This window comes from Octopus sinensis, linkage group LG7 (genome assembly GCF_006345805.1).
Source record: "Octopus sinensis linkage group LG7, ASM634580v1, whole genome shotgun sequence".
NCBI classification, from domain to species: domain Eukaryota; kingdom Metazoa; phylum Mollusca; class Cephalopoda; order Octopoda; family Octopodidae; genus Octopus; species Octopus sinensis.
This window is the reverse complement of record NC_043003.1, coordinates 84,124,893-84,136,128: the sequence shown is the minus strand read 5'-3', so window position 1 is coordinate 84,136,128 and position 11,236 is coordinate 84,124,893. Positions and strand designations below refer to the sequence as shown.

General features: G+C 38.5%; 1 protein-coding gene across 9 annotated transcripts in view; it reads left to right on the top strand.

Annotated features, from left to right (window-relative positions):
- LOC115214044 overlaps positions 1 to 11,236 on the top strand; it is a 653,508-nt gene that overhangs the window by 491,137 nt on the left and 151,135 nt on the right. Inside the window, exon 1 of one of the 9 annotated variants that reach the window (XM_029783081.2) lies at positions 6,505 to 6,656. The exons of the other annotated variants lie outside the window; for them this stretch is intronic. Within the exon in view, the coding sequence (XP_029638941.1) occupies positions 6,629 to 6,656 (28 nt within the window). The 5' untranslated portion in view covers positions 6,505 to 6,628. Of the gene's footprint in view, positions 1 to 6,504; positions 6,657 to 11,236 lie in introns of those variants that run through there. 9 annotated transcript variants of the gene reach the window in all.

Genomic DNA, 11,236 nt, shown 5'->3' with positions numbered 1-11,236 from the left:
CAAGAAGCATTAATTCACTCATGAAACGGACATTATTTCGTAGCATGAGAGACAGAACTCATTATCTTTATGAAAAAATACTTGTCTGCCAAGTAATTTGATCCGAGACCATGTGTTAAACCTGAAGCAATTACATAATGAATGAATTCTTTTAGCTATCCGAAGAAAATGCTAAAAAAATGATGCTGTATTCCTTTTTTCATTTATTCCCTGTGGTGTCAAAATTTTCGTCACATCTCTGCGACCTCATCACTGACACATTTCCATCTGCTGCGGAACAATGTCAGTGATCATGTTGCATTTGAATGGTGAATATTTTGATATAAGAAATAAGTCAAAAGAAAATTCAAACAATTTTTGTATGTTTTTAGATGACTAAACGGGATAAAGTGGCTCTTCCATGATGGAATTCTTTAAATATTTATATTTCTACAAATTTAACTCTTTACTGCAATTATTCGCTGTCGATAATATATATTATCATGCTAGAATACAGAGCTATATAAAATCATAAGCCTTTTAATATATACACTCTATAAGGCAGCGAGCTGGCAGAAACGTTAGCACCCGGGCAAAATGCTTAGCGATATTTCGTCTGCCGTTACGTTCTGAGTTCAAATTCCGCCGAGGTCGACTTTGCCTTTCATCCTTTCTGGGTCGACAAATTAAGTACCAGTTACACACTGGGGTCGATGTAATCGTCTTAATCCGTTTGTCTGTCCTTGTTTGTCCCCTCTGTGTTTAGCCCCTTGTGGGTTGTAAAGAAATAGGTATTTTGTCTGCCGCTACGTTCTGAGTTCAAATTCCGCCGAGGTCGACTTTGCCTTTCATCCTTTCGTCTGTCCTTGTTTGTCCCCTTTATGTTTAGCCCCTTGTGGGCAATAAAGAATTAAATATTAAGCATCAAAAGCAATCAAATCTACTATCCTTTCTAGAATGTATATCATCAAAACATATAGATTAGAAACTGATCGGTTTGTGTGTGTGTGTGTTTGTGTGTGTGTGTGTGTGTGTGTGTGTGTGTGTGTGTGTGTGTGTGTGTGTGTGTGTGTGTGTGTGTGCATGTGTGTGTGTATTTGCTCGTGCGCACGTGTATACGTGTATGATTTCTTCTATTTCTCTATCAAAATATTTTGAGAAATTCAGACAAAACCTATTGGTCGTTTCAACCAATGGAAATGTTTTATATATTTAATATGTAACAGGGCTGGAGAAGCCAATTGTTGCGTAGGATATTTTACATCAGATATTTTGGGAAAAAATTGGTGGATGACGGTTGAGAAGGGGAGTTAATGTTTCTTTAAGCTCCTAACCGCGAATTCTTTAGTTCACCCTCTCCTAAAATGCTCTTATCTTTTGTCATCAATATCAAGCCTACAGTCCCGTTTTAAGAACATTTTAAGTCATTATCTCTTCCCTCTTTCTTATTCATCTCTCTCTCTCTCTCTCTCTCTCCTCTGTCACCCTCTCTCCTGCTCATTCTCTCTATTTGTCACTTTCCTTCAAATGTGTTTTTCCTGATAAGGACTGATAACTTATTTAATACTCTGTTTTAGGAAACATTAAGTTACACACTCACACACCATTGAGAATGACCTCACACGCATACACACACGTGTGTGGCTGTATGTGTAGTTATTCTTAAATGGTACTGGTAACGCGCAACCCAGTACAATCTATCGTATAATCGGGCCGTCAGCGACTAAATCGGTAATCCCACCGAACCTACTTGGTAAAACGGATGGCTTTCGTCTGACACCATCCAGAACGAAATACGGATCCTGCCAAATAGTGGACGAACTCAGTAGAGTCAACGATCACCTAGCAACTGCAAGTGACAGATACCCTAGACAAAGAAAGAAAACCAGCGACTTCGTTTGCATCTAATGATGTAGGTTAATTTTCCTTTTTGGACAAATACATGCGTTGTTCAGAGTCGGATTGCCCCAGTGCAAGGCCACACCTCACTTAAACAAGCATCAGATACAAGCATAGCTCCATTTTTAACATCTTCATTATGTGCTGTATTTTATGGCAGGCTGTATTTGAAAAAAAAAAAGCGGCAAAACACTCAATGGAAAGTTCAAGTTACAGCCGTTATGTATGTATGTATGTAAGTATGTATGTATGTATGTATGTATGTATGTATGTATGTATGTATGTATGTATGTATGTATGTATGTATCTTCTATTTTTAAACTATTGTAAGTCTTCCATTGAGGAGGGAGCCGATCTCCAACAAAGATACAAGACTCCATCTTTGGGATGTAGTTAACACAGACAAATTCACATTTAGAACTTGAGAAAAGTCTTACATATTTTTACTGTTCCACTCATTTGTAATGTACTTACACTTGTAATGTACACTTTAGCCAGTTGGTTTCTCTTTCTGAAAATCCCAGTTTATCCAGATTCTCCTTTAAGCATTTACTAACAAAACCTAGCGCTCCAATTATTACTGGTTATGTATATAAATTCATAGTCTAGATATAGAAGCTGGAGGTTTCGAAGCAATTTTCCATATATATCTTCGTTTTCGTTGATTTTCAACGAGATATTTATGTCTGCAGGGCAGCTGGCCTCTATTATGGTATATGCCTTTGCCCCACTGTCCCAAACAGCAATATCCAGCCTGTTATGTATGTATGTATGTTATATGTATGTGTGTATATATATTATATATATGTTTGTATATGTATATATACACAAACATACATACATACTCTCGTACTTGCACACACTGTTGCGTACTATATTCTATTAAATGCATTTGTATAATTTACGTGCTCAAATGGCCACTTAGCAGTTTTTATCTCCTCTCATTCTCTCTCCTCTTCTCTCTCTCTCTCTCTCTCTCTCTCTCTTCTCTCTCTCTCTTACACACACACACACACACTCTTTCAACGCGCATATATATATATACACACACATATGCATGTAGGTCTGTTTCTTCTCAAGTTTGTAGTCTTTCGCTTATACATCTTATTCTCTCAAGTTTTTGTCTATATGCCACTCTCTTTATATTTGTATGTGTGTGCGTGTGTGTGTGTGTGTTGTGTGTGTGTGTGTGTGTGTGTGTATCCATCTACCTCCATCTCTCCACTTCTCTACTATTCCCACTTATCTCATTCTCTTCTAATTACAATTGACGTTGTAATTTCAACTAATGTTCTTGAAGTGAATGTTATTTAAGAACGTCTAAGTGTTTATGTTTGTATATGTTTGTGGACATAAATGATAAATCGCCATATCAGGTATATTCTAAACATTCCTGCGTGCATGAATATGTGTGTATACATACACTCACGCACCACCCACTCACGTGCATATGCACATAATTCTGCATGTACGATGTGTATCTAGTTGTTGGTTAACTTTGGGTCAGCCCTTTTCTAGCAGACCTACTAAGAGAGTTATTACATCTTTGACCATCCCATTTAGTGAGGTATATGGAAGAATATGATAAAATTAGAAAGGGAGTCTATCAGAAGGACCGTTCCTGGATTACAGGCACTCCGTCGGTTACGACGACGCGGGTTCCAGTTGATCCGATAGATGGATCAGCCTGCTCGTGAAATAAACGTGCAAGTGGCTGATCACTCCACAGTTACGCGTAGCCTTTAGCATAGTTCTCAAGGAGATTCAGCGTGATACACAATGGGACAAGGCTGAACCTTTGAAATACTTGTACTACTCATTTTTGCCAGCTTAGTGAACTGGAGCAACGTGAAATAAAGCGTTTGCTCAAGGACACAATGTACCACCTGGAATTGAACTCACGACCTTACGATGGCGAACCGAAGACCCTAACCATTAAGTCACGCGACTTCCTGGATTAAGTTGGAGACTTAATACGTCACTGTGTTTAACACCATAGCTTCAGCTTTGGTTGCCTTTTGTGGAATCCTAACGTTGCTGGAAACGTTCAAATCCAATCTCCCATCTGATGTTAACTTCCTCCTTTCTTCCCACCCGTTTCGAACACTCTACAGACGGTCTCGGATGATGCCTTCAGGCTCTACTTTTTATCTTTTTTTCTATTAGTTGTTCTAGTAATTGGGCTGCGGCCATGCTGGGGCACCGCTTTGGAGGATTTTAGTTGAACAAATCGATCCCAGGACATATTAAAAAAAAAGGTCCTGTACTTATTCTCCCCTCTTTTGCCGAACCGCAAAGTTTTGGGGATATAAACACACCAACACCTGTTGTCAAGCGGTAATAGGACAAACACAAAGACATGCTCACACGCACGTACATGCACATATAAAAATAAATGTGTGTGTGTATATATATATAGTATATATATAATATATATATATAATATATTATATATATATATATATATATATATATATATATATACAACAGGCTTCTTTTAGTTTCCGTCTATCAAACCAACTTGCAAAGCATTGGTCGACCTGAGGCTATAGTAGAAGATACTTGCCTAAGTTACCACACAGCCATAAAAAAAAGTTAGGAGTAGAGTACGCGGCCCTGTTTCGATTCACGTCTCTGTGTGTTTTATTGAAATTTGAGTTACTAATTGCGAAAGACGTGACTGTCGCGAAATAGCACATCCTAGTAGACGTCTGACCACGTCCTTCCTTAATTAATTAGTCACACGCGCACACGCACCTATACACACACACATTCACACTCTTGTTTTCACACACACACACACATAAATTCATGGAATTAGTGCAAAAGTTTTTGCTAATCAAAGGGTGGCAAGAAAGAGGATGGAGAAAACGGGAATGAACAAGAGGTGGAGTTTGAGGAGAAAGAAGGATGAAGTGTCGGGAGAGAGAGAGGGGGGAGAAAGAAAGAAAGAGAGAGTGAGAGAGAAAGACAGTGAGAGAGAAAGCGAGACTAAGAGAAAGACATACAGACAGACTAACAAATAGATAGAAAGAAAGAGAGAGGCAGGGAAAAAAGAGAATGAAGTAAAACGAAGGAAATATGAAAGAAAAAAAAGTATTGTAAGTGAACGAGAGAAAGACAGATAAAAGAAAGGAACGAGAGGATGTGTATGAAGGATAAAGAGAGAGAGAGGAATAGAGGAAACGAAGGAGATTGGGTGAGAAAAGAGTGAACGAGAGAACGAGAGGATAATAGAAAGATGAAAGAAAGAAGGCGAGAGGGAGGGGGTGGCTGTTAAGTAAGAGGTTTGCGAAAAAGACAGAAACCAAACTACGGAATGAAGTATTTTTCTCCGTAGTGGTTGTGGTGGTGGCGGCGGCAGTAGTGTCTGTGGTGATGGTGGTGGTGGTGGTGGTGGTGGTGGAGGTAGTGATGGGAGGTGTTGAATCAACAACACCCCCGTTCTCTCTCTCTCTTCCTCTCCTTTTTTTTCTTTCTTTTTTTCTTGTGTAATTGGTTTCATTTCACTTCCTCTCTCTCTCTCTCTCTCTCTCTCGCCCCCACTCTTTCCCTTCCTCCAAACTTTTCAACGATTCTCTCTCCTCTCTCTCTCTCTTTCTCATCTCATTCTCTTCTCTCCCCTTCTCTTCACACTCTCTCCTCCTCCCTCTCTCTCTCTCTGTTACTCTTTCTCTATCAGTCTATCTCTCTCACTTAGTGTTGTGTAAGCGGGCATCAGCTGCAGACAACAGAGAGAAAGAGAGAAAGAAAGAAAAAAACAGAGAGAAGAAACAAATAAAAAGAAAGGAGAGAAAAAGGAACAATAAGCCCAATAGCAGCGCAATACTTCAAGTAGTAGTAGTAGTAGTAGTAGTAGTAGTAGTAGTCGTAGTAGTAGTAGTAGTAGTAGACGCAACAGTTGTCATCCTCATCCTCGGAGGAGAAAAGGTGGAGGTGGAATTGTTTTATTAGTTTTATTAGTGTTGTAGCACAGTTTATATATTTATTTTTTTGTCGTGGGGGGGACGTCCTCGTCACACGAACCTGTCACCACATATTACCGAGACCGTTGCAGTCGAAGAACTTAAAGAGAGAGAAAGTAAGAAAGAACGAAAATAAGAAAAAATATATATATATATATAGAAGGATCCAGTGCCGACCTTGCCTACCACACGTTATGCATTATTATTATCATTATTACTATTATCACTAGTAGTAGTAGTAGTAGTAGTAGTAGCAGTAGTAGTAGTAGTAGTAGTAGTAGTAGTAGTAGTAAACGGTAGCACTTTTGCTTGCAAGAGTTTGGATATATTACATCGAGTGAATTGTTTTATACTTTCTTGCACCCAGAAAACCGCAAAAACATCATAAAAACTAAACAAGTTATAAAGAATACATTATAATTTATATTAAAAATGTAGATGCAGGAAACATAGACAGATATATATATATATAGGTATATATATATATATATATACATATATATCATATAATATAAATATATAAACACATATATTTCTACAAAGACAAACTACCATACAAACATATATATATACATATATATAGAGAGAATTTATTTATCTTAGTCGGAATTTCTGAAGTAGATATCACATACTTTGTAACAGTTATTTATATAGACAAACATTTATACCAAGCACATACACATATTATATATTTTGAACATATATATATATGTGTATATATCAATTATATATTATATATATTCAACTTCAAAGTGACTCTATCGGAGATTGACCTACCTCTTCCAATGGTTTCTTCATATCAAGTCAATCCACGTAAGTTAAGCTCTTTTAGTTCTTTCGGTGCCAACCAATTTCTTAATCTCTCTCTTTCTCTCTCTCTCTCTCTCTCTCTCTCTTTCTCTTTCTCTCCTCCTTTCTTCTTTGGGCGCGGTATTTATCATATTTACTTTTAGAGGACCAGCCCTTCATAGTTTTGTTACTCTACCCTTAACTATATACGTATTATATATATATATATATATAATATATATATATATATATATATATATATATATATATATGTGTTGTGTGTGTGTGTGTGTGTTTGTGTGCGTGTATACATATATGCATATATACATACATGTGTGTATATATAAGTATATGTGTGAATATATATATATATATATATATATATATATATATATATATATATATAAGTTGAAGGAATGGATCAATAACTTTTTTCAGCTTATGAAACTTCGATACGGAAAAAACCTCCAGCATCATACGCCAGTAAACTATTATTGTTTCAAAAGTTTTGGGTTTTTTTTTACTACGAACTGCTCGAAACTTACTTTCTCCACCTAGGTCCTTCGATCTGACAGTTATAAATCAATACACACACACACGCGCGTAGGTTTCATGACGCAAACAGAAAAAACCATCAGCTCGAACACATAAGTAAATGTATTTGTTTATTATTAATAATCGGGGAAAGTTAGAGTGTCTGAAAGGCCGAGCGTTTTGTGCGTTGGTACTTATCACTTGACATGTGTGTGTATATATATATATATATATATATATATATATATATATATATATATATATGCAGAGTTATTTAGTGGGGGATTAAACAATCCGGGCAAAATGCTTTATAAGCTCTCTGTATGTACACCGGGCTAACAATATTGTTTAGATTATTCTTGTGACTGGGTCCAAGGTCAGAGTTCATCACCATTCTATATTGTGAATCCGTGGTTGTTTTCCAGTTATACTGCTTGTTATACTGAGTGATATACCTTACTTATACCTTCTCTCTCTCTCTCTCTCTCTCTCTCTCTCTCTCTCTCTCTCTCTCTCTCTCTCTCTCTCTCTCTCGCTATATATATATATATATATATATATGTATGTATCTATGTATGTATGTTTACCCTGGCATATATATATATGTTTACCCTGTTATATATATATATATATATATATTATATATATATATATATATATATATATGTATACCCTTTCACATATATATATATATGTGTGTGTATGTGTACCCTGTCTTATGTGTGCGTGTGTGTGTGTGTGCAGGAAAGGGTGAGTGGTTACGAAGTTCGCTTCGCAATATTCTAGGCTCGATCGCACTTGTCATTTTAGCGAAGTATATTTTTGCCAGGGCTTCGGTCGACCTAATACCTTGTTTGTAAAAAGTGGGTGGACACAGATCCATCTTAAGTCATGGTTACACTGCCCAGTGCCACACGAGTAAAAGGACCCAATTACCTTAATACTAATTTATACAATGCGTGGTATACATACGGGTTGTGGATGAAGAGGCGCACGACAGTCCTCTGTTAAGACGGTTCTCGTGTGGGATTGACCCCACTAACATATGGATTAACCTTACTCAGGAATACTCGGCCATTCAGACTATAGTACAATGTGTAGGCAGCTCAGTTGATAAAACAACAGGAATACCATAGTTATCGCTGAAGCAGATGTAGATCCACTTTTACTGAAGCTGGAACGAAATGTAAACAGAAAACTCAGAGCAGCGATGAAAACACAGCTTCGAAAAAATATAGATAGTAATTCTCTCTAATTTTGGTAGAAATCCAGCATTTTAGAGGGTAGGGGCACGTCGATTACATTAACCCCAGTGCTCAACTGGTAGGTCGACCCCGTCGATTTCAACACAGTAAATGAGATAATAAAATTCATTGCGTCAGTAACACACACAGCTGGGAGGAGAGCATGGGCGAGGGGTGCTGGGTTGTGGGTAAAGTTAGGGTCGGTCCGCCCCGGGCAACGCTTTTATGGAGGAGAAGCCCTTTAGGGTTGGCTGTATAAGCCTATGTAAAAACTTTTTGAGTCTAGTAGTGAGAGTGGTGGTGGGGGGGGGGGGGCATATTCAAGGGCTGTCACGGGCGGTTCAAATTCTAGTCACACCACAGTTATATGTAGTGAGTGCCTTTTTCTCTCGTTTGAGAATCGTTCCTGATAGGTATCGTTTATAGCAAACGTCACTTAATTTGCTAATGATCGATAAAATATAGAGTGATTGAAATAGTTTTAGGGATTAAAAGGATCGACTAAAAGTATAGTTAGAAGTAGTGCCCCAGTATGGCCTCAACCCAATTCTGGGTTTGAAAAAAAGAATTAAAAAAAATATACGATGAATGTGCATATGTATGTATGTATGTATGTATGTATGTATGTGGTGTGTGTGTGTGTGTGTGTATGTGTGTGTGTGTGTGTTTGTTCGATCTGTTTGCATGCCTGTCTATTAGATTTCATCCCTGTAACTCATCACTGACCGCCGCTCCCTCACCTCTCACCTCTTATATTACAACCACCTGTTCCACTCTATATCTAACATTTAGCACCAACTGCCTATACTCGGTCATTCGACTTGCTAGAAATAACAGCCAAACGGTCTTGAAATCACACCCCGCCACGAGATGATGTTGCCCTAAGCACGCTCCCAAAATAACGGGATGGTCACAGCTGGAATGCTTTTCAGCGTGAGCCTGCTCGTATCTGGTCGCTCGACTTGCCAAAAGCAATAGCCAGATCCCCCTCAAATCACACACACGTGTACACATTATTCTTTACCCCATCTGAGAGAAAACAAAAAAGGACACGATGATCATAAAATGTTTTCAAATGTCGGTCTGCTTAACCTGGTCAGAGCTGGGGGTTAAACAAAACAACAACAATTACAACAACAGCTACCACGCCCTCTTAGTATCTCATGAACACTTTAATTTGTTCCGTACCATTTGGTGCTTTACACGAGATGATCACAGCTGAAACGTTTTCGACCGTAGGACAGCCTAATCAAAGCTGGCCCGTGTCCGAAACAACAACAATAACAACAACAACAACAACTACTACTACTACTACTACTACTACTACTTCTACCCTTAGGCATTCAGTACTCTTTAGTACTTACCATAGTATCTACCGTTTTACTACTTCTGTCAACTCATTTGTCATTTAATATCATCACAGACATGTTACACGTTACAGGAACGAGCTAATGAGATCGCTTAATTTGCTAGAAATAACAACGAAATCTTTTTCTTTTTTTTTTTCCTCCCAAATTACAGCCTGTCGTCTTAAATAAAGAATTGACACGTTAGATGGGGTAATCCTAGACATACTTAGAAAGAGAACGTGAGAGTCATTGTTAATTATCCGAGATTTCCTGAATCTTAAACGAGACGTCTAACTATGAGCCAAAAATGATAGAGCCTCTGTATGGTCTCTTAGCCTGCTAGACATAACAACCAAGTCTCCCTCAAACCACATCCGACTGTACTATAAACGAAAATATATACTGGTTTCAAATTTAGCAACAAAGCCAGTTGAACTGGAACTTATTTTATCGACCCTGAAAGGATGAAAGGCAAAATCAACCTCAGTGGAATTTGAACTCGGAACGCAAAATGTCGGACGAAATGCCACTAGGCGTTTCGTCCGTGTGCTATCAAATCTGCCAGCTCGCCGCCTTGATGAAAGTATGTGTTGAGTAGTGTAGTCCTAAATACACCATGTCTCTTTTACTCTTTTACTTGTCTCAGCCATTTGACTGTGGCCATGCTGGAGCACCGCCTTTATAGCCGAGCAAATCGACCCCAGAGCTTGTACTTATTCTATCGGTCTCTTTTGCCGAACCGCTAAGTCACGGGGATGTAAACAGACCAGCATCGGTTGTCAAGCGATGTTGAGGGGACAAACACAAACACACACACACATACATATATGTATATATATATATATATATATATATATATACGACGGGCTTCTGCCAGTTTCCGTCTACCAGATCCACTCACAAGGCTTTGGTCGGTCCGAGGCTATAGTAGAAGACACTTGCCCAAGATGCCACGTAGTGGGACTGAAACCGGGACCATATGGTTGGTAAGCAAGCTACTTACCACACAGCCACTCCTGCACCTATAAAGGAAATATAGGGTGATCGCGGTTGGAACGCTTTGATCATATAAGTTTGCTGGATGAGGGCTTATAGGAGGCACAACAGCAGCAACAACAACGCCCCTCAATAATTAGTATACACTCTTTTTTGTTTATTTTAGAACTGTATGTGCGTGTGCACGCGCACCCATGCTTATATACATACATGCAGACATGCGGATAAATTTCTTCTTTCTCTCCGTCTGTCTCTCTTTCACACACACCCCGCACCGCCTTTCTGTATGTGTAAGTATGTGTGTGCGTGCGTACACGCATCTTCCTGTCTCATATACATTCCTGCTTTGTCCTCATCTCTTTCGTAATATCATCACTACTGCTTTTACCCCTGTCATAAGTCTCATCTAGAAGAATTCGTCAGTTGTGAAGCGATATTGGGGTGCTCCAGCATGACCACAACCGCATGGCTGAAACAAGTA